Source organism: Cicer arietinum, chromosome 7 (genome assembly GCF_000331145.2).
Source record: "Cicer arietinum cultivar CDC Frontier isolate Library 1 chromosome 7, Cicar.CDCFrontier_v2.0, whole genome shotgun sequence".
In the NCBI taxonomy this organism is placed as follows: Eukaryota; Viridiplantae; Streptophyta; class Magnoliopsida; order Fabales; family Fabaceae; genus Cicer; species Cicer arietinum.
Window position 1 is genome coordinate 3,867,296 of NC_021166.2, and position 24,390 is coordinate 3,891,685.

At 31.2% G+C, this 24,390-nt stretch overlaps 4 protein-coding genes across 9 annotated transcripts in view; all 4 read right to left on the minus strand.

Moving 5' to 3' along the window:
* The window catches only part of LOC101511271 (INCREASED PETAL GROWTH ANISOTROPY 1-like protein 2), a 10,452-nt gene extending 10,265 nt beyond the window's left edge, over positions 1–187 (minus strand). Inside the window, exon 1 of one of the 2 annotated variants that reach the window (XM_012717935.3) lies at positions 35–187. The gene's annotated coding sequence lies outside the window, so the exon portion shown is untranslated. The remainder of the gene's footprint in view (positions 1–34) is intronic. The other variant, XM_012717934.3, reaches the window with a different exon arrangement.
* A 3,311-nt stretch (positions 188–3,498) lies between these two features.
* LOC101511590 (ABC transporter B family member 11-like) lies at positions 3,499–10,357 on the minus strand. Of its 2 annotated transcripts, XM_073363387.1 has the most exons (9): positions 10,219–10,342; positions 9,809–10,021; positions 9,383–9,656; positions 8,372–9,246; positions 7,925–8,191; positions 7,086–7,349; positions 6,671–6,964; positions 5,738–6,160; positions 3,499–3,975 (listed from the first exon to the last, which is right to left on the minus strand). In XM_073363387.1, the coding sequence occupies exons 1-8, from the start codon at positions 10,234–10,236 to the stop codon at positions 5,804–5,806; spliced, it is 2,562 nt and encodes an 853-aa protein (XP_073219488.1). In that variant the 5' UTR covers positions 10,237–10,342; the 3' UTR covers positions 3,499–3,975; positions 5,738–5,803. The 2 variants fall into 2 exon arrangements, with proteins under 2 accessions (XP_073219488.1, XP_027192893.1); XM_027337092.1 differs by having other exon boundaries at positions 9,809–10,357.
* LOC113787641 (ABC transporter B family member 11-like) lies at positions 10,272–11,865 on the minus strand. Its single transcript, XM_073370931.1, has 4 exons — positions 11,168–11,865; positions 11,034–11,088; positions 10,735–10,910; positions 10,272–10,643 (listed from the first exon to the last, which is right to left on the minus strand). Exons 1-4 carry the CDS (start codon positions 11,495–11,497, stop codon positions 10,272–10,274), a joined length of 933 nt encoding a protein of 310 aa, XP_073227032.1. The 5' UTR covers positions 11,498–11,865.
* Positions 11,866–16,114: 4,249 nt separating this feature from the next.
* On the minus strand, positions 16,115–22,548 carry LOC101508074 (ABC transporter B family member 4-like). 4 transcript variants are annotated; one of them, XM_012717852.3, is made up of 12 exons: positions 22,408–22,548; positions 21,924–22,252; positions 21,629–21,683; positions 21,358–21,533; positions 20,720–20,941; positions 20,393–20,631; positions 19,486–20,011; positions 19,036–19,309; positions 18,059–18,945; positions 17,300–17,830; positions 16,913–17,206; positions 16,115–16,482 (listed from the first exon to the last, which is right to left on the minus strand). In XM_012717852.3, the coding sequence occupies exons 2-12, from the start codon at positions 22,224–22,226 to the stop codon at positions 16,132–16,134; spliced, it is 3,858 nt and encodes a 1,285-aa protein (XP_012573306.1). In that variant the 5' UTR covers positions 22,227–22,252; positions 22,408–22,548; the 3' UTR covers positions 16,115–16,131. The 4 variants fall into 4 exon arrangements, with proteins under 4 accessions (XP_012573306.1, XP_073226784.1, XP_073226783.1 ...); XM_073370682.1 differs by having other exon boundaries at positions 16,327–16,508; XM_027336977.2 differs by having other exon boundaries at positions 16,337–16,466.
* Positions 22,549–24,390: the final 1,842 nt, after the last annotated feature.

Genomic DNA, 24,390 nt, shown 5'->3' on the forward strand with positions numbered 1-24,390 from the left:
AGGGAAAAAAGTATAAGGTGAATGGCTTACACACCTTCACAAACAGAGAAAAAGTATTCACCATTCACCAATGAGTTTAGGTGAGAACTTGTCTTATATGTATTTTTTTTTTTCTTTTTCTTTGTGGCAATTGATATTTGATTATGAAAGGTTGGAAATGTATGATGGAGAGGAAGGCTATGAAAAAAAAAGGTGGTAGGGGGGTTGAGTATATAAGTAATTAGTGATTCCCTTTGAAGTAATACTTTAAATATTAAAGGAAAAATTCCAAGCTTTCAATGGTTTGTTGTGACTTCATGTCAAATGAGGTGTCATATGTTAAGGAGGTTGTGATTTAAAGTAATAAATAGGAGTTGCAGTTTTTTTTTTTTTTTTTTTCTCTTTTGAAATCCTTTGTCTCTTGTAACTTGGCTCTTGAATTCACGTGCTTAAATTCTAAACCCTAGGGGTTTGAACATAAAATTAACCCTTTTCTAGTTGGTCCATTGGCCTAATTAAAATAATTAAGTATTATAAGGTGAGAAACATCACTTTATCTAACTAGTTCTTAATTAATTTCTTCTTAACAACCTTCTAACAATTTCCTTTTGAAATAGAAAAAATGTCTCATTCCATTGAATAGTTGGTGGATTTGAATTTCTTATATTCATGTAATCATCATGTAATTGTGTATTTAAAATTATACTATTCACGATCTTCTTAACGACATATTTTATCTTTTTTTGTGTGTATCTTTCTATTGAATTATTTGTTATTTTGAATTTTTTGTATTCAGGTGAACATACTATCACTTATCTAAACCAATAAATTAAAATTAAATGATTTATTTTCTCATTTTGTTTTTGCGAATCCTAATAAAACACTCAAAATATGAATAGTCTAATATTGCATTGATGGTTCAAATTATATGCTTGACATCAAATGTGTGATTTTCTAACGACAAATAAACCCCTTGACTTAACATAATGCGATGATTTAAACTCATTCATCTTTGTTTATTATTGTAAGAACAATAACAAAACTATAATGTTTCTACTTAGTAACGTATGTTTTGTTGGAAGCTCTGGAAATGTTGGGCGCAAGATCTATCTCCATCATTTTTTTATACGGATCCTACTAGCTAAAAATAGGCATCAAATTTTTGTACTTGGGTTAGGAAATTATGGTTCCTCATTTGAAAAGTCAATACCTTATATGGTATTTTTCACTCTGCACTCTTCTTTTTAAATGGTTCTTTATTACTTGAGGAGCACATTTACCTGTTTTGCTAGTAGCTAGACTCTTATGTTAAATGCCTACGTTCAAAATTTTCTAGTTCTTTTGATTGAGGTCGATGAAAATAATACTTTATTTGGAAATAAAGCGAGCTAAGTTTTTTTTTTTTTTTTAAGGAAATATGAACATTATTGTTGGGCCCTGCATTTTTTTTTCATATAAATTGTAGATTTGAAGCTAAGCAGTTGACCTGATCAAATGTTTCTGCCATTTTTAGTTTCACATTGATGCTAATTTAGTGGTTTATTTGGTGCTCAAGATTGGTAGGGACCATGTTTCTATCTAGTGCTGTTTTTTTAAAGTAAATATATATTTTTTTTCCCCATTTTTTTAAACTAATCATCCGCTAAATATTCTCTGTCAAAAACATGAGTCCAAGTTTAGTGAAACCTTGCAAAAATATTTAAATATTTAAAATAATCTTGTAATAGCCATGTGCTTTTTAAACATACATTATATGAAAAAAATTAAATTAGTATTTTTTTTGGAAGTTGTTTCATTTAGCTTCTTCACAAATATTAATATAAAGTCTTTTTGTTTAGGAAACCTGTAAAGTCTTTTTTAAGTGAAAACTTATAAACTTATTTTAATTGAAAAATTTCTCATAATGGGACTCAAATAGTCCAATTAAAAATATATTAGAAAATATGCTCATGAGCTTCCACCCAACTTAGATATAATTTGGACTTTTTTAAAGTAAGCCTAGTCAGCTCTATGTAGCTAATTGTACAATGGTGTGGTAGTAATAATGATAATAGATATAATATGAAGATAAGCAATATATTTTTGGAAAATTATAAGGTGGAACAACTTTTAACGACATTGTATTATTTTATAAATTTAATTTTGAGGAACAATTCGTTTATTTTTATTTTTATTTAATTGATATTGATAGAATTATTAAAAAAATTAAAATAATTGTTAATTTATATTTTTAAAAAGTGTTGCTGATAGCCGATAGAGTTTTAGTGAATTTTAAACTCACGTATACACCATCCACTAAGTTTTTTATTTGAAAAAAAAAATAAAATCGACCCACTAATTGATATTAATTCAGTTCAGTTCCGCAAATAATGATTTAAGAATTGATGGCTGCAGCTTTAAGGAAGGGATAGTGATAAGCAAGTTTAAGGCGTAAATCATGATAAGCCATCAGGTGTTTATACTCTACACCACTATAATGATAGAAAGAGTAAAATACACTTCGTTTCCTAATATCAACAAACACAATCTTATGTTCGGATCCTTAATACATCCTAAGAGAGTGGTTATAAAAGTTTGAAGAGATTTGTTGTATTGATGGTGTTGGGATAATTTACTTCTGGATAATTTTTTCCCCTCCTTAAATTAAAGGTGAGAGGACCACAAGACTCAAACTTAAGATAAAACAACACTCACAATAGAATTTATATTTACCTCCTTTTAAGAAGAGAACATGCGATTTAAATTCTGTCATTTTACCATCAGACCAATTCTTGGGAGCACTTCCTAAAAAGATATTATAGTAGGGATATTTTAAAGTGTTATTTTCAACAATGATAGCACGTTGTCCTGATTAAGTAAATATAAATAAGATAATAATAATAATAATAATAATAATAATAATAATAATAATAATAATAATAGTAATAATAATAAGAATAATAATAATATTAATAATAATAATAATTTGTGAATCCATAATTATGCGCACTGGCCACTGCATAATTATGCAGTCCATTTCAAAATTGAATCATTCGGTGTTTGTTTAATTTTTTGTTTTTGGTTGTGTATACATGTATTGTCAAAAGCATTTTAAGTATTTTGTATCCTCCCACATAGCACATACGTTGTTGTGGGCTTAATCTTAATGAAATGCTCTTTTTGCCTATGTAAAAGAAAATTAATTTGAAGGATTTTTTTTTTTTTTAATTTAGTTTGAACACTATAAATGCAGGAATGAGTTGAGTTTTTCATATGAATGTGAACCAATATTGCCCATGGGTGCCTTACAACGATTCTTCTTGATATAATTTTTTTTTGACAATTAATTTACATAAATTATAAAGTTGAGAACATTAACAATCTACTGTTCAAGGCATAAATTCATTACAGGGCAACACTATTTACTTTCCTTTATTTTGCTATAGTTGTACCTCCTCCCCCCATCCAAAAGAATGCTTATGTTTTAAAAAATGTATTGATTTCTAAGAGATTCTGCAATGAACCAAACTAAAGTATATATTTTCCAGAAAATTGCATTTTGAATATTTAGAGATTTTAGATGACACCAAGTTACTGCAACAAATACATTTGAAAAATTAACTGACAGGACCTACTCTTGTTAGGATTCATAGAGAACTCACAGTCACAGGTTGATAAAACGTACTTTCTATACAAAGTAACATATGCAGAGACAATAAGCCCCCTAGACTAAGGCATTTCAAGAAAGTTTACAATTACAAATCCTAAGAATGAGAACATGTAAAAATGAATTTAAAGTGAAAAAGAGATATCATTCTCATTGTGATGGGGGCTTCTCCTTTCTAAGCTCGTTGACAACAGCAGCAAGTGCTTCAGGATTAACCCCAAGATCACATAATGCAATTAGGATAGAAAGAGAGTGACGATCTAACCCCGTGTTGAGAATATTAGACATGTGAAATGCCAAGTCCAAAGATTCTCTGGCCCTTCTCGCAGCTTCTGGATCCATGCTTAAACCTGAGTGAGATGTTTAATACATAATAAATAAACCAGTGGAATAAACCCATCAAACTTGTTCCCCTAAAATATCACTTTCTCTTCTATTTTGTCTCTGAAATATATAACAACTACTCCCTAAACTATTTTAATTCATCAAGTTAGTCCCTAAACTATCATTCTCTATCTTAATTTTAACTTGATGGATTAATCACATTTTAGCGACTACTAATTACATTTATATAGTGTTAGATACTAAATTGAAGGTTTACTGAACGAATTTGAGTTAAAGCAATTCAGAATCACATATTAACATAAAGCAGATAATCATTCAGAAAATGAGACATTATTGCAGAATGGTTTAGGGTTACAATGTAAACATGAAAGAGAACTTGAACAAGCCAAAAAAAAATCACAGGAAGAAGCAAAAATGTGATATATGCATAAAAGTATGGAAGAGCAAGCAAATGGACACAAAATACACGGTGGATCTGTCGCTAGGGTTTCGACGAGGAATCGCAAAAATACCAGAAGTGGATATTCTCTCCCAAAACTTCCACGATTACTATTTCTTTTTCACACAACCGGTTAACTCAAACAACGTTTGTATTATTTTGCAAACGTACTTAATTAAAATTAAATTTATTCAAACGTAAAATATTTTTTTTAAAATAAAATATCTATGGATTATATAATAAATATATTTTTATTATAATATAATGTGAATTTTATTGTTAGTGTTAAAATGGGTTAAATTTTTTTATATTTTTAAATGTGAAATGAATAATTTAAAAATACTCATTAATTTATTTTTAACTAAACGTAGATTTGAAGTAAAATTAAATTTATAGAATCAATTTTTAAGATAACTCAAATATAGTATCAACTCTCTTTTTTATTATAAAATTATATTTAGAGTCATAATTATAAGTGGAAAAATTAAAATTCCCTAGATATAAATTCTCTTTTAATTTATTAGATATATTTTTTAAATATATCTCTTATTAATTCTATCACTTTATCTTAAAAGATAAAAACAAAAATTAGATATATTCATATATAAAGAATATTTTAGAAACATTCACACATTAAATTCATTCTTTATTTTTTTAATGTGTAAAAATTAAAAAATAAAATATGTTTATATATAGAGACTAATAGACTTTTTGTTACTAACAAATGAGCAACAAATTGACGAATTACACGAGCTAGAGTCAAAAAACATAATCTAAAAAACTCCAAAAAGAATGACTTTTCTTAGCAAACAAATGAACACATACGAGTAATTGAGGTTGGTCAATAAAAAAGCTTAAGAAGAGAGGACAGTTCACAAGAGGCTAGATGAAAACAAATCCTTTATAAACCAAATTCATTATAACCTTAGAATCAAATTAATAAATTATCCACATAAATCAAAAGCTAATAAACTTGATGCCCGAATGCAATACTCTAAGCTCTCCAAATCTAAACAAAAATAGTAATACTATTATATCAAATTTTCGAACGACACTGAGACATCCTCAAAATAAAAGTTTATGATCCTCTTTGTCCTTACGGTTGAGATAGTGTCACTCTAGCAAATTTAACTATTAGAGATACATCGATTTTTCCTTGTTTTTATCAAACGAGCATCAACCAAGTCATTTTCTCAACCCTGAGAATGAGGAGAATCATGAACTTCTACTTTCACGAGACATCATCTAGCGTCGTTGGAGTTTTGAACAGTTTTCAAATACTAGTCTACACTAGACCATTTATCAAAATGATTCACAATATAATTTACCTCAAATTAGTTATAGTTACCCATATTGAAGAAAAAAAGTCTCATAATCCTTCATAAGTATGAGTCTTAAGTTGAAGCAATGCTACTTGTGTGCAGTGCTACTAAAGAAGCATAGGTACCACCCTTGTTGAGCAAGGTGTCGTGCTTTCCTTTCTCTTCAACCACTCCATTTTTAATCACTGCGATTGAATTTGCATCCTTTATGGTAGACAATCTATGAGCCACCACAATGGTGGTTCTGTCAACCCTCACTCTATCAAGTGCATCCTGAACCACTTTTTCAGACTCAGCGTCAAGTGCACTTGTGGCTTCATCTAGTAGTAATATTCTTGGACTGCTCACTATGGCTCTTGCAATTGCCACACGCTGCTTCTGCCCTCCAGATAGTTGTATCCCTCTCTCCCCTACTATTGTATCATACCCCTACATATCATGTTTTTCTAGAATTCAGTACTTCATAAGCCATGCATGCTGCATATATAACTAGTTATTTGAAATATTACAATTCACATGTTTGTTGCAGAAGTTTTAAGAACATATTCAGCTCATTGAGTATTGAATGCTATGTAACACTGACACTTCAGATCGAAGACATGTCTAGTGTTTGACACGTGTTAATGTCCGACACCAAGATGATACTGATACATATGGTCACATTCAATCACTTTCATTTTCTTAAATTATTATTACAAGTGTCTATGTATCAGTATCTTGTTCAGTGTCTATGTCAATACTAGTAATAATCAATATGAGTGTAAATTGTTGATGAACTGGATACTGACACGGTAGTGACACATGTAGTTAGTAGTTATATTCAACTACTTTCATTAGTTTCATTTTCTTAAATTATTACAAGCGCCTACGTATTACTGTCAGTTTCGTGATTGGTGTCTACATCAGACTGCAAGTGCTACATAGATGGTTTGTATTTACCTGCTGCAAGCTGCTAATGAACTTATGAGCATTTGCTAGTTCTGCTGCAGCTATAATTTCAGCCATTGTTGCATTGCCACCTTTTCCATATGCAATATTGGCTTGGATGGTATCATTGAACAGCACGGGCTCCTGGCTTACCAGCCCCATCTGCTGCCTAAACCATCTAATCTGTAGCTTTTGGATTTCTGTTCCATCCAGCCTAATTTGTCCTGAATCTGGATCATAAAATCTTTGCAATAATGAGATCACTGTTGATTTTCCACTTCCACTTTCACCAACTAGAGCAACTGTCTGATTTTCAATAGGACAACCAAACTTTAAGCTTCTATCTAAAAAAGACCTAGATGGATTGTTTGATAGTGAGTTCTTGTGAGATTTATGCATCAAACCAATATATAATTTTTTAAGTTACCTGTCCTGAATGTATGGTTAAGGAAAGATCTTTGAATATATGAACATCTGGTCTAGATGGATACTTGAAAGTAACATGTCGGAATTCAATCTCTCCCTTCACATCTTCCAATGTCATTCCTGATTCATAACTGGAGTCTATTTTTGATTTCTGATCAAGAATAGCAAATATAGAAGCAGCAGAAGTTTTTGCTTTACTAGCTCCTGCAGTCATTAAGCCAGATTGAGATATGGCCACTGATGCCAATGTGAGAGAGAAAAATACCTGAAAATTAGGAAACGATATGTTTAATGCTAGAACAGTGTGTTGAACTTAGCTATTATATTTATCCTTGTTGCTTTATTTTTACAAAAAGAGTAACTTATTAATCTGTATTAGCAATTAGCTTATGCTTGTTACTAACAATTGACATGGGTAAAAAAGAGCATGAATTTGACTTCTTTAAAGTAAAGATACATATACAACAAACAATGAAATAAAATTATGAAAATATAAATTCAACACTTTGTGCTCTGGTATATGGTTGACTCCACTTTTGGAGGGGGCAAAATTTATTTAACATGTTCGGATGTTTTCGAGTAGAATTGATTTTGTCTCCATAATTGATTCTAATTTGAAGCTACAATTTGGAAGTTTTGCCTCTAATATTAATATTTAGTTTATAATTTATTGTTCAACTTACTTTTACATTAACGTTTCTAAACATAAATCACTGCGCATCCAACTAACTTTTAGATAGAATCAATTTTACAAAATCAATTTATTCAAAATCAATTATTGTCAGTTTTCACCAAAAGCTCTATATTTGACATGACCTCTAAGTTGGGACAATAACTTACTTGAAAAAATTCTGTTATTGTTGTTTGGCCATTCTCAATAAGTTGTGCTCCGGCATAAAAACTGCATGCATAGACACAAAACAGAAAGAAGATTGATAAGCCAAAACCAGCTCCACTGACTAAACCATGCCTTTTTCCTGTCTGGACTGGTACTGCACATTTCTTCTGGTATAGCTCCATCACCTTCTCTTCGGCACAGAAAGCGGAAACTGTTCTGATATTACCTACTGCATCATTTGCTATTTGACTTGCTTCTTCATATAGTTTCTGTCAAACATATATAGAGCATAGTAACATCGTGTCAAATAGATATTAGTAGTACTAATTAAATATAGAAACAAAAATGTACTACATAAATTTAGAGACAAAGAGTCATTGAGACTAAGCATATTTGATTCATCCTCATAATGTAGTTTATTTATAGTCAGATGTGTGTAAGGCACAAACCTTTGCATCTGTGCTGAATCCTTGCATGGACTTGATTTGCAAATGTCCATTTACTAATAGTAGAGGTAACAAAATAAGAACAATGAGCGAAAGCTGCCAATTTGCCACAAAGGCAATTACCAAGGCAGTAACAACTGTAGCAATATCTTGAACCAGCAAACCAAGTGCATCACCAACCAAAGTTCGAATTGAAGCAGCATCAGTTGACAGCCTTGCACCTAGTGCACCACTTGAATGCTCAGCTTTATCAAACCAGCCTACTTCCATGTGAATTATTTTCTCAAAGCACATTAACCGGATCTTTTTTATCAACTTAGAACCAGCTACAGCGAAAAAGTAGGACCTCAATGGATGAAGAGCGAATGAAGCCACACTAAGGGCAACATATATTAATGCCCAAAACTTTGAGTCTTTACGGAGTTTGTCTGCAGGCTCAAAGAATGTAATTATCATCTTGGAGATTAGAAGTCCATAAATTGGCAGCATTGCCCCAATTACCGCGGCTGCTAGAGTCCCTATGAGTAACACTGGGATTTCTTGCTTGTTAAGATAAGCAAGGCGGCGAAATGAGATATCTGGAGTTTTACTTTTATGTGATGCTGCAGAAGGAACAACTTCAGACCCTTCTTCTGATGTTTCAAAGAGACCAAGTGTGGTACTAGTAGACATATGATTTGATACTCTGAATGACTGGTGATTGCTGTTTTCAATCCCAGATGAACCCCAGCTTGACTCTCTTCTAGAAACTACAAAGTTCTGTAGTTTATCTGAGGCATTAGCATCATACTGTTCTGATGAATCCCTTTTAATTTCTTGAAACCGAATGAGCTGACTATAAGCTCCATCAGGATCTTTAGTGAGCTCAGCATGTGTACCTGATAATCAGTTAAAAGATATAAGAATGATGCATTGCATGTGTTGAGGAAAAATGAAGTGCGACATGAAAAAAGCAAATTTTCATACTGAGTTTCATTTTTGTGGAGTGGGAACTTAGTATGTACGTATGTATACCTTTTTCTACTACTTTTCCTTGGTGAATAACAGCAATGACATCAGCATTCCTTATTGTGCTTAAGCGGTGAGCTACTGTGATGGTTGTTCGGTTTATCATGATTCTGTCTAGTGTCTCTTGTACCACTCTTTCAGACTCGGCATCAAGAGCACTTGTTGCTTCATCAAGGAGTAGAATTCTTGGATCTTTCAGAATTGCTCTTGCTATAGCAATTCTTTGCTTTTGACCACCAGAAAGCTGAGCTCCATGCTCTCCAACCATTGTTTCAAGTCCCTATATTAATAATTTTCCAGAACTAATAAGGTAAGACGGACATAACATTTAATGAAAAAACATATATACTATAAAATAGTCTTCAGTTTATTGTATAATAATTCAAACAATGTAGTAATTTTCACAAGATTAATCAAGAATTGAGAGCTTACATTGGGAAATTTATCAATGAAGTTAGAAGCATTAGCAAGTTCAGCTGCAGCTCTAATTTCTTCATATGTTGCTCCATCCTTACCATAGGCAATATTCTCCTTAATGCTACAAGTAAAGAGAACCGGTTCCTGGCTGACTAAGCCTATTTTCTGTCTGATCCATTTCAGTTGAAATTCTCTGAGGTTGATATTGTCAATGAGAACTTCACCACCCTGTGGATCATAAAATCTCTCTATCAAACTAATAACCGTCGATTTGCCACTCCCGCTTTGCCCTACCAAAGCTGTGCTAGTGCCACTTGATATTGAAATAGAAAATGCATTGAAAATCATTTCATTTGGTCTTGAAGGATAACTAAAGCAAACCTCCCTAAATTCTATATCTCCATAAATATCATCTAGCTGCATACCAGCAGTGTCATAAGCATCAATATTTGGCTGCCTCTTTATTGTTTCAAACATTTTAAAGGCAGCCGCTTGTCCAGCAGAAAATGCAGTTAAGATCGGAGAAGTCTGTCCTAGATACCTGGAAAATCGAAATTAGCTCAAAAGAAGTAAATACTTTACTTATAATTTTTTTCATTGCAGACGACTTTTGTTCTTGATGAGGGACGAAAGTCTTATGTTTTGATGTCCGATCTACAATAGTTGCTGCTTCGGAATAAGCTGCTTGTCCACGGGACGCCATCTTTGCAAAAACAAAGCTCATTATGGAACCAGAGAGGACAAGAAGTGGAAGAGAAGATAGAAGGACAAGCGTTAGAAGCCAACCCTTGATGAATGCCACAACTAAGCCTCCTAAAAAAGATGACACATACTGTATGAATTTTCCTACCTGATAAGATATCACACAAATAAAGGAAGAGTAAGTTATTACATTCAAATTTTGTTATCATAATTATATCAATAAACTGATGCATTAGTACCTTCTCTCCCATGGCTTCTTGAATCAGAACTGTATCACCTGACATTCTTCCAACAACTTCACCACTGTTTGTTTCCTTGTCAAAGAAACTGATATCTTGCCTTAAAATTGCTTTCAGGTATAAGGCCCTTATTCTTGCAGCTTGTCTCTCCCCTGTGATCATCCAACAAGCCACCTCTGGAAGTTTTCATGTATAACTAACTCTTGTTATTTCAATCTTAAGCCAAAATGTATATACATATTGATATTTATAGTTATATAAATTTGAATTATACTAAGGTATAAAATTTTACTGCTTACGCAGAAATGCTGCAAAAAAGGCGGCTGCACCCGAGAATGCAAACTTGAGAGACACCTGAGTATGAAATGACATGAAAATAAGGAAAACTATTTCACAAATTGATTGTTAATGATGGGGTGCTAGTTGTTATTACCTTTGAAACTTCATGAACTACTTGTTTAGTGTTAACATTTCTTCCAAAAGCATCAATAGCATCTCCAATTATTATAGCAATTAAAGGCATAGAGACTCCATTCCCAACAGCACTTATAGTCCCAACAAACATCAGCAGATAATCCCAAGAGTCTGCAAATGAGAAAAGCTTGTAAAAGGGTACTGTTTTATTGCTTTGATCCTTCACCTTGTTCTTCTTGGAATCTTGGTTCATGTCAGGCATTTCTTGGACAGTTTCAGGACCTTGATGAACTGGTTGATGATTAGTTGTTGAACCAATATCTCCATCCAAGCTACCCTTGCTCACCATTTTCTCCAATAAATACCTTCCAAAAACCAAAATGAAACAGCTCCTTAAGAAAGTTCAATCAAATGAATTTTGACAATATAGATATCAAAAATACAATAGCTACCTAAATTGGATACTAGTTGACTTTTTTGGTCAAACTTAAACTGTAAGGGAAAAACATTTCTACATTGTTAATCCTTCTATAAACAAGGATCAGAACATGTCAAATATATTATGTCCTGATTTGTCTAATCTATTCTAATAACGTTAATACATACAACTAAGGAGAGAAATTTTAATTCCCGATTCAAATTCAACAGTAGAGATTAAAAATAATTAGCAGCAGGTAAGCTAGATTAGGCCATAGAGAGTTGCAAAACCAACATGCACATGAGTCATCAAAACAATTATTCAATAGCAACACGTATATATGTTACTAGATTTGACTAATAAAATTGGGTATGGTGGGGACCACATGATGTTTGCTAAATAGAATTACCTCTCCAAATCTTTTCCAAATAGCGTTATCTTATAATAAGACAACTAGTTTCTTGTTTATGTATAATATTTGCTTGGTTCATATAGTATAGTTTTAATTATAGGGTGCGATAGCTAGGTCTACCATATTTTAAAGGGAGAAAAGAAGGAAGCTAACAAAAAGAAAAATGCAATAGCCCTACAATAGAATGCATATAAGCTTAGAGTGCATGAGTCTAATAAATTTTGCAAGTACATATCAGACATTTTAGAATAAAAAATAGTTTATTAAATTAATTTAATCAATTCTTTTTTATTAAATAATTTAATCAATTATGTATAATATCTTTATAATTAATAATTAAGTTAGTTTAAAATGTATTAAAATAATATAAATTTTAAATAAATTTTATTATTTTTAGATTTTAAAATATTAGAATATAAAACTTTTTTACTAAATATATAAAAAAATTAGAGATATTTTTATTAAATAAAAATTTATTTATTTTAAAAGTCTAAAACGATTTGTCGATTGACTTGCTCATTATTTAATAACCGCCTGTTTTGGCATTACCTTGGTAATGTATACTTGACTGAAATAACTAAATAATAAATTTGTCTTTATTTAATTATTTTTGGGTTTGACCGCATTCATTCAAGAATAAAATGATCCCATGTTGGAAAATTTAATTAGAAATGAGTACCTATAATTTGCACATAATATTGAGGCAAGTTGGTATGAATGATGAATCACTCGTATAGAATTTGGTATCTGCACGGAACAATTTTTTAACACTTTTATACTTCTGTCTAGTTAATCAGAGGCCAAATATTGTATAAGATTTTGATGTGATTGAGAATAATGTGAGTGTAGTTGAGCCCGAGGGTTTGCACGGATAGAAAAAAAAGATTATTTAAATATAAATTATAAATTTTAATATTGTTATTACAAAAAATAATAATTAAATAGGACATAGAAATTTCATAATGTATATATTAATATACTTTGAATTTTATTATTTAATATCAAGAGTTTGTTATTAAAAAGTTATAGAATAAAGTTCAAATAAAGTATGAAAGTAAAATTATTATTAATATAAATGATGGCACACAGAATTTATAATATTGTAATTAATAGCAAAAATTAAATATTTGATTGGAAGTATCATATCATCACTCAATCAGGAAACTCATAATACACTATAAATTTAAGATTGATTATCATGATTTATATGATTTTATTTTCAAAATTATTATATTTTCTATTTATATAGAATCATTTGTAGAAACAAAAAATTAAATTATCTAAATATATTTGATTCAAAATAATAATGATTGACTATCTTTTTATCATATAAATATTATTATTTCTATTTATAATTTTTCAATTAATATCAATAATAAAATAAATTCAAACGAACTCAAATATAAATATTTGATAAAAATCTCGTGCCACCATTCCACTAAATTCAAAAATATTGCAACAAAATATTGTTGTTCTTGTAGAGTACTAAAAACTAAGAGATAAAAAATTAAGGAATAGGTAAATTTAGAAAATTGACAACCTCAAAAAAAAATAATGATTTTTTCTCATCTCTCATTTTATTGAAAAAAACTAGAGATAATCGTAATATATTTTTTTCTTTGCATAGAACAATAATGATCGGAACAAATATAATTTTAACTTAAAATTTTTCTTTTAAATTAAGAGAATAAAAACCAAAAGCACCTATTCCAATAAAAACTTTCACTATAATAATTAATGGATACAATAACGGAACATCGTCAATAACAATAACAACAATCTAATAACTTCGATGGATATTCAAAAGTAATTATCAGGTAAAACTATTCATAAGCTATATTAAAATAACAAACCTGTTACTACAATCTTTCTCTTCTATATTTTGTTGTTCTATTTTCTTTATTTTTTTTTGCGGTACTATTTTCATTCTTTTTTTTAGGGATTTCTAAATCCCTTTTATTTTTTTTACTTGGGCTTAGTCCAATAATATTATATATTCTCCTTTTTTTCTTTTTTCTTTTTATTTTAATAATAATAATAATAATAATAATAATAATAATAGGTGAGTTTTATTTGGGGAATATGTTCATCCAACATATTTTACTTATTTACCTTCAAATCATGCGAAATTAAAAAATGTTCATACTTTGATATATGAATGTCTAAGAAAAATTTTTTGAAAAAAAAATGTTCAAATAATAAATTAAAAAAAAAAAAAAAAAAAAAAAAACAACCATGTCCAAGACACTGGCAAAAGGACAATAGCACAATAAATATTGAAAATTGACACACAAAAGATGAAAATCATATGCATATAACAATAAATAATAGCAAAGTCTAGGAGCAAAACAATAATTAAAAAAATGTGAATTCAAGACAAAAATTATAATTCACTTGAGCAAAAAATTTCTGCAAAAAAGATGAAGATAATTTGATCTACATATATGTACACTAATAAAGATATTTTAAATTAAAAAGAATGTTAAAAAACTAAAAAGTGTTCTAAAGTTAAAATCATCTAAAAGTCTTTTATTTTTAAAAGCTGAAGCTTTAAACTTGACAATCAATTGTGAGTTGTAATTGAAGCCACAAATAAAAACTTCATATATTTATGTTAAAATTCTCTATAATGTCATTTCAAATCAATTATATTTTTGCATTATCATTCTTATAATTGACGTCCAAAGTTTATTTGGGAGACAAAAGAGAAAAATGTTATAAAATAATATTATAGATAAAAAAAAAATCAATTTATAGACAAATGAAAACTAATAATTTCGAAATTAGTAGAAAGCAGCAAATACATGTGGTGTCAAACCTAAAATCACCATTAATGTCAATTCCAACGACAAAAGAATCACAACAATATACACATAAAATTAATAGAAACAAACAAATCAAAATAAAAATCAACCATAGAAAGAGAGAAGAAAATAATAGTAATTACCTAATCATTGCTTGCAACAACTGCTGATCATCTACATTTTAAAGTTAAAAGTAGAAACTATAAATTTAAAGAACTATAAAACAAAAATGCAGAAGAATTAAAAGATGATAAAAAAGACGATAAAGTACATTCCAAATATTTTGAAGGTGGTGTTATGATTCACAAGTAATAAAGGCTAGACAACATATTGCACTTATGATAATTGGTATATTGGTAATGGTATGAGTATATTTAACATTTAATTAATTAATATAAAATAATATTTATATTTAAAATTTTGAATGATTTTTGAGTTGGAAACTTGTAAAGGAAGTCTTTTAAAATCTTCGTATAACTCAATGATTCAAACACTATGGAAATTTTGGGTCCTATATATTTCGAAAATATCAAATATAAATTGGTCAATTTATTTGATGTTAGCAATCAATTATTGAGAAAATATGGAGATATTCTGATTATCAAATTAACTTAATTATTTCCTTTGAATATCAAAATTCTTTTCATATACAGATATGTTGTGATTTAAAAATCAATTATAATCAAAGGATTTCATAGTTCAAAAAAAAAAATTCAATCATAATCAATTCGTTTTATGCCAGCGATCCATTATTGAGAAAATATGGAGATATTCTGTTTTCCAAATTAATATAATTATTTCCTTTGCATATCGAAATTTGTTTCATATGTAGATATGTTGTGATTCGGCAATCAATCATAACCAAAGAATTTTATATGTTAAAAAAAAATCATAACCAACTCAAAATGAATTCCTGTTGGAGTATCACCGTTTTTTTACAAAGTAGGGTACTTTGATACAGTTATTTTTATTATTATTAATTTATAAATAATAATAAATAAATAATTTGTTAGTGGTGGACTATATCTAATGAACATAGAATAAAAAATGAATGAGTTATTTTAAGATGATATGACACAGTTGACTCCATTTAATGAATTCAGATTGAGTTCACAATTGGAGATGCTCTTAGAAACTGTCACGTAGGAAGAATTATGTTTGAAGTCAATCATAAATAATTTTTGTATAGATTGATTAGAATAATCTTAGGAGTAAAAAACAGAAGAAAATAAACGAAAGAACTTTCTTTATTATTTATTTAATTTCAAGATAAAAAAAAAAATTTAATATTGCATAAAAAAAATAAAGCCATAGAAGGAAAGCTTAGAGAAGGACAAAATCTGAAACATCTATTTAGAAGCACTCGTGTACAATGCCACTAAGGAAGCATAGTCACCACCCTTATGTAGCAATGTTTCATGTTTTCCTTTCTCTGCTATAACACCATTCTTAACTACTGCAATTAAATCTGCACCCTTAATAGTTGATAACCTATGAGCCACTATTATAGTGGTTCTTTCCACCATAACACGGTCAAGTGCATCTTGTACCACTTTTTCAGACTCAGCATCAAGTGCACTTGTTGCTTCATCTAGAAGTAATATTTTTGGATTCTTCACTATAGCTCTTGCAATTGCCACACGCTGCTTTTGTCCCCCAGATAATTGAACTCCTCGCTCTCCTACTATTGTATCATAACCCTGCATGCATATATAATATATTTTTGCTATGCATATATATATATATATATATATGCTGTCTATAAAACTACTACTAATTTATAATTTGGTTTAAATATATTTTTGTTCCCTGCAAATGTATCACTGTTTGCCTTTAGTCCCTAAAAAAATTATTTTGATTGTTGCAAATATACCACTTTTTACTTTTTAATCATTATTGCTTTGTTTTAGTCTTCATAAAATTTGTTCATGTTGGAATTAGTTCTTGTAATATGTGTTAATATTCATTTCACTCCAATGTAACACATATTGGAGGGACTAAAATCAAATACTTTACATATTATAGGGACTAAAAGAAAAAAATTGTATATTTGCAGATACCAAAAATATATTTGAAGGTTAGAATTTCAAAGATGTGTGCACTAGTTTCTTAAGATGGACGACAATTTACCTTCTGCAAACTACTAATAAACTTGTGAGCATTTGCCAATTCTGCAGCAGCTATAATCTCTGCCTCTGATGCATCTCCTCCTTTTCCATATGCAATGTTGGCTCTAATGGTGTCATTGAAAAGAACAGGCTCTTGGCTTACCAGTCCCATCTGTTGTCTCAGCCATTTCACTTGTAGACTTTGGATTTCTTTTCCATCAAGTGTAATGTGACCTGAGTCTGGATCATAAAATCTTTGAAGTAATGAGATAACCGTTGATTTTCCACTTCCACTTTCTCCAACCAGTGCTACTGTCTGGTTTTTATCAATATAATCAATTGTTAGTTGTTCATCCTTTACATAGAATAATTTAGCGTATTTGATGTGAGGGACAAATTAGAAAATTACCTTGCCACTATGAATTTTCAAGCAAAGATCTCTGAATATTTGAATATCAGGTCTTGTAGAATACTTGAAACTGACATGGTTAAACTCAATTTCTCCCTTGACTTCTTCCAATGTCATTCCTGATTCATCACTTGGATCTATGAGTGATTTCCTATCAAGAATAGCAAATATGGAAGCAGCTGCACTTTTTGCCTTAGTTGAATCAGGTACCAAGGACCCTGATTGAGATAGTCCTAAAGCTGCCATGCTTAGAGCAAAAAAGACTCGGAAAACATCCGAGAATGAAGATTTTCCATCCTCAACGAGACGCGCTCCAGCATAAAAACTGCAGGCATAAACTGCATAAAACACGAAGAATGATATTCCAAAACCAAATCCACTTATTATCCCTCTCCTTATGCCTGTCTTAATTGGTCCTTCACATTTTTGCTGATATAATTCCATCACCTTCTCTTCAGAACAGAAAGAAGCAACTGTTCTTATACTCCCTACTGCATCATTTGCAACTTGACTTGCTTCCTCATACAATTTCTGTGCATTGAAAAGAATAACAGTATTTACAATATAAAGCTAAGTAAAAAGTTCATCTTGAGATCTTACTTGTATTGTAACAATTTTGACTCATGCTCATGAAATAAATTTTTACTTCTTGGTATCATCAAAAAAATTGTACTAAAGTATTGATCCAATTAATTTTTATTTAGTTTTTCATTCCATTCAAAATATTAAATGATCTGTGAATTGAAGTCAAGAACGAACCTTTGAATCTGTGCTGAATCCTTTCAAGAACTTAACTTGCAAAAATCCATTTATTGCTAGTAGAGGCACGATAGCAAGGATTATAAGAGCAAGCTGCCAGCTTGCTGCAAAAGCAATTACCAAACCAGCGATTGCTGTAGCAATATTTTGAACCAGTAAACCAAGTGCATCACCAACCAAAGCTCGAATCGAAGCTGCATCGGTTGACAGCCTGGCTCCAATTGCTCCACTTGAATGCTCACCTTCATCGAACCAACTTACTTCCATGTTAACTGCCTTCTCAAAACACACTTTCCTTACCCTTTTGATCAACTTGCCTCCAGCAATGCCAAAAAAGTAGAATCTGCATGGAAAAATGAAAAACGACGCCACACCAAGCGCGACAAATACTAACGCCCAGACTTTTGAATCGTGACGAAGTTCGTCAGCTGGCTCGTAGAAAATACTTATCATTTTAGAAAGCAAGAGCCCAAAAATGGGCATTATCACTCCATTTAACACTGCAGCTACAGCCCCCATCAATAAAACTGGAATCTCAGGCTTGTTCAAATTGGCCAGGCGATAAAGTGATACTTCTGGTGGTGAAGAAACTGTTGAAGGAGGAGCTTGAGGTTCACCGTCTGCAGTTTCTGAGAAGCCAACTATTGTGGCTGGCACAATATATGAAGCTGAGAACGAATGGCGATCGCTGTTTCCACCCCCAGATGATACTTGGCTTATAGATCTTGAGGATAAAGATCTATGACTTGACCGTCTCTCAGATAGCACTATACTGTTTGACTTGTTTGTGTCATTTGCAGCATTCTGTTCTGACCCCTTCATTTCTTGCAGTCTAATCAACTGGCTATAGGCTCCATCAGGATCTCTTGTGAGCTGAGCATGTGAACCTGATCAATTGAAAAATATAAGAATGCTACAATAAGGCATATATAAACATTCATTTTGATTTTTATTAAACCATAATATGTATTGTGTACCTCTTTCAATTAATTTTCCTTGATGAATGACAGCAATGGTATCGACATTTCTTATAGTACTTAAGCGGTGAGCTACGACGATAGTTGTCCGATTTATCATTATTCTGTCCAATGCCTCTTGTACTGTTCTCTCAGATTCTGCATCAAGGGCACTTGTAGCTTCATCCAGAAGTAGGATTCTTGGGTCTTTCAAAATTGCTCTTGCTATTGCAACTCTTTGCTTTTGACCCCCAGAGAGCTGAGTTCCATGCTCACCGACCATTGTGTCTAGTCCCTAAGATCATAATACAAAATTAATAAGGCAAATTTTTTTTTTTTTTTTAATTCTATTGTCTTATATACTATGCAGATAAATATGTTCTTGACAAGGGAAAGAACGCAACATTTCAATCTGTTAAACAAGAATTCACTATGCAGTTTCTACATTTAAACAAAGATTTGAGAGTTCACCTTAGGAAGTTTATCTATAAATTTGGAGGCATTAGCAAGTTCTGCTGCAGCTCTGATTTCTTCATCGGTTGAACCATCCTTGCCATAAGCAATATTTTCTTTAATGCTACAAGTAAAGAGAACTGGTTCCTGACTAACTAGGCCTATTTTCTGTCTGATCCATTTCAGTTGAAATTCTTTGAGGTTGATACCATCAATGAGAACTTCACCAGCTTGTGGATCATAAAATCTCTCTATCAAACTGACAACTGTGGACTTCCCACTCCCACTTTGCCCTACCAAAGCTACAGTAGCCCCACTAGGTATTGAAAGAGAAAACTCATTGAATATCAGTTCATCTGGCCTTGTAGGATAACTAAAGCAAACCTCTCTAAGCTCTATGTCACCGCGAATGTCATCAAGCTTTCGCCCAGTAGTATCATAAGCATCGATTTCTGGTTTCCTTTTAATCGTTTCAAACATCTTAAAGGCTGCAGCTTGTCCTGCAGCAAAAGCACTCAAGCATGGAGATGCCTGCCCCAGTGACCTGGGATTGGAAATAGAAATATAGTTAGGAAAGTAAAAAAAAATACATATCTTATGAGTTCTCCGTGTTAGAACAGTAACCCTGGTTCAAAAGAAACAGATGCAAAAAATACAATCAATGAACATGCGAGATTTAATCATGGAGTTCAACTTCAGGTAATTGTGCCCAAGTCTCCATTTGGAGAGTGACTGCAGTGATTTTCTATTTTTCAAGCTTAGGGTTACAGATTACAACTTGCGTTTAAATACTACGGTCCATTTTACACGATTACCCTGAATCACTTATCAGTAAACTATGAGCCATACACAACGTTCAAATAGGAAGAAGAAGACAAATTTACAAATTATAAGCTCGAGTGAAGTAAAGGAACACAAAACTTACCTGGAGCCAGTCAATACAGCAAAAATTACAGTTACAACTTCCCCTCCTTTGTATCCTTTCTCTATTATCATTTTCCCGCCTAACCATACTGCCAAACCATAAGTGCAGATAATAACAAGGTAGAGTGAACCAAACCCCAAACCAGAAGCTAGTGCCTCTTTCACTACAGTTTTGTAAGCATCAATTAAGGAATTATCATATTTAGCTATGGCTTGTTTCTCTCCAGTGAAAGACGCAACCTGCATTTGAAAAATGGAATTCATCTATATATTATTGAATAACAAAAAGAAAGCAAATTAGTTCTTTTCTTTCTGACAGTGTGCATACAGTTCGGATAGAACCAACTGTCTGCTCTACTACACTTGCTGCTTTAGAATAAGCTGTTTGTCCAGATGATGATGCTTTTGCAATAACTGTGCTCGTCATGGCACCAAACAAGACAATAAATGGTATACTAGACATCATGACAACAGTTAGAAGCCATCCCTTTATGAATGCTACCACAAAACCTCCAAAGAAAGTAGCCCCTAATTGTATAAACTGCCCCACCTGAAATGTCAAGGGGATAAAAAGAAACAAGATGTTAGAACAACAACCCTGGTTCTAAAGAAAACAGATACAAAAAACTCAAACAAAGAACACACAAGATTTGATCACAGAGTTCGACCAATTGTGCCTATGTCTGCAATTGCAGAGTGACCATAATAATTTTCTATTATTCAAGTTTAGGGTTATAGATTACAACTTATATTAAATACTATGATCTAGTTTACGATATTACCTCTGAACCATACCACAGTTCCGATTTCCTATTACTCGAGGGACCTATCAACTTATCAATATAATCTATGTGTCATACCCAACAAAAGATTTATGCTTAATTCTGTTTTTTTTTTTTTTTTGCTAGTCTTAGGAAAACTAAATGATGATGAAGATTTATGATTTGTATGGTGGTTCATTAATACCTTCTCACCCAAGGCATCTTGAATAAGAACAGTATCACCGGACATTCTTCCAATAACCTCTCCAGTATTAGTTTCCTCATCAAAGAAACTCACATCTTGCCTCAAAATTGTTTGGAGGTATAAGCCTCTAATTCTTGCAGCCTGTCTCTCCCCAGTGATCATCCAGCAAGTCAATTCTGGTACATAACAGAAAGGGTTTCTTTTTAGGGTCATCATGATCTAAACTAATAAGTTAAATTGGAAGAACTAATAGATAAACTAATGTACTTACGCAAAAAAGACGCGGTGAAGGTACCCGCAGCCAAGTATACGAATTTCAAGGACACCTGAACACATCAAGTTATTACTAAGTCTACTAATATTAGTACATTTTGGATTAGCTGTGAGTTTGGTGAAATAGTTATGATACCGTGATTTCGTTGAAGCTACAAAAGGTAACTTTTGCCAAAATCACAGTGTAACATCGTGTTTCTGCCAAACTCAAAGTCAACTCAAACAAATACTTGATATTGTAGCATCAAGCTTCACCAATTTCACTAGTGAGGAGGGATGATTAATTAATTTACCTTGGAAACTTCATCAACAACTTCTTTAGTGTTTGTAGATTCTCCAAATGCATTGATCATACTTCCAAATATTAAAGTCATCAAAGGTACGGAGATTCCATTCCCAATAGCACCAACAGTCCCCACAAACATCAATAAATGATCCAAAGAATCAGCAAATGAGAAAAGCTTGTATAAGGGTACTGTATTTGTGGTTTCATCTTTAGCCTTGTTCTTCTCTGAATCTTGCTTGCTGTCAGAACCTACTTTTGGTTGAATACTTGCAACATCTTCATTCAAACTGATATCCCCTTCCATTTCCATTTCTTTTTAGGATGTATAAGTTATTTCTGTAACAAGATAAAATAAAGTTAAACCGATTTCATATAACTGTTGTCATAATAGAAACAGATCGAAAACATTTTATAGACATGTAATAAGCTATTTTTATAAGTTCTAAATAAGTCAATCTAAATAAGCTATTAGTGAAGAGAGAGTAATGAACCTTTTGTAACCAAAAGCTGAAGTGATTGTTGACTTGAAAGAAAAAGGAAAACTAGCCGTAGCAAGCAAAGGAATGAATGAATAAATAAAGAAACAAAAAGAATAGTTAGTTGGAAAATAAATTGGCAAAGTTATGTAATAAGTCACTGAGTGAAACATGTTTTGTTCTCATTATCTTATATAGTACATAAATTGGAGGATCCATATTCCAATTTCTTGACCCGCAAGTTCAATTTGCTTTTAGTCTTTATTTTTTTTTACTTTTCGCTATCTGGTTCAAAATATTGGTTTCTGACTTTCTGTTGTGTTTCAGATAATGATTATTTAATTAATTTAATAAATAAAGTTAGTCACTTCTTTATCATTCCTACTAATAAACCATCTTTGTAGTTACAGATCACAGTCAAAATAGACTTTCTTTATGAAAATTGTTGGAAATGATGAAACATAATGGGCATTGATGATGGCTTTAATGTGTGAATTGAAAAATGAGAAGTCCACATTGGAGGGAACACACTCATTTATAATCTTTATAAGGAGTTAGTTTCACAATTGGGTTGGGCCCCAAGGGGCACCGCAATTTTGTGAAGGAGGGAGAACTCAAGCAAACGGACCACCACGCGCGCGCCGCCGTCCGTCTGTCATTAAAGTTTTTTTTAACAGATGGAAATTAATTATTTATTTAATTAATTAATTGCTTGCGATATGTCACATATTACGAAACTGCCATCCACAAAGTCAAAGTTCCAAGGTCAAAGTCAAAGTTCTGATTCATTCAAATGCCACGTCAAAATCCTAAAGCTAAGTCTTTCCCACGTTTTGACTTTTGCCCGGTCAAAGAGTCTTATCAATCACGTTTTCTATTTCTGAGGCACATTGGATCCCCCTTTTTTCTCAGATCCAGTTGCTGAACTCATCTATAAATAGAGAGCTCACCTCACTTGGAAAAGCACACCAAAAAGCTCTCCATATCTGAGGCTTTTCTCACTTCTCCCCTTTATACTCTTCTTCTTCTTATTTTCTTGAGTAGCCTCCGTGCTATATTTGAGTAGCCTCCGTGCTATATTTGAGTGTCAGTCTATCGACTGGCATACAGAGGGTGTATGGTGACATAAATTGTTTTCAAAGGTTTTCAAATTTCAAAAACCAACAAAAATGAATTCATTTATATAGAGAGATCGACACTGTAGAGATTTTTAAAATTACTTTTAAAGTAATTTCATGAATGGTTGTGATATAAAATGTAAAACCTTTTATAGTAAGAATATATAATAATTAAACTCTTATAAAAGAAATTAATAAGAAACACATTCATTTTAAAAATCTACTTATAGATTTTTCCTCTCTAGATCTCAAGTATAAGTTTGGTGAATTATTAAAAAATAACTTTTTTAGGTTAATTTTAAAAAATTATGAATAATGTATCTAATAACAATATGACACAAATAAAATTGTGAATATCACCGTTTTCACATTTACTTGTGTCACAAATTTTAAGCCACGTGGAGCGGATTGGTTACTTGGAAGTCACGGTGAAATAGGCATGGCCACTCAACACGTATACATAAATATTATTCCAATTATTTTTTCCACATTTGAACTTTGAGAGATAGATTTGTACAACAACCAAAAAAAAAAAAGATAGATCCATCATCCATCACGTGATAAAAAAAAATTAGTATATCATATCATTAATTGTAGTCAGTAAAAGAAAATTCAATAAATAAAAGTATAATAAATAAAGTATAATAAATAAAAATAGAGTTTAATTTATATATACATTATGATAAATTATCTTAAGATATTTTAATAATAATTATTATAAAAGTTACATATTAACAGTTGTTATTGACTAATAATATAAAATTATTTATATGTTTAAATTAAATTAAAAATATATATATATATATTAATATGTTAATTTTGAGACAAAAGAAATACAAATTGAAGACTTTTTATGAGATGGAGGGATTAGTAACTAGAA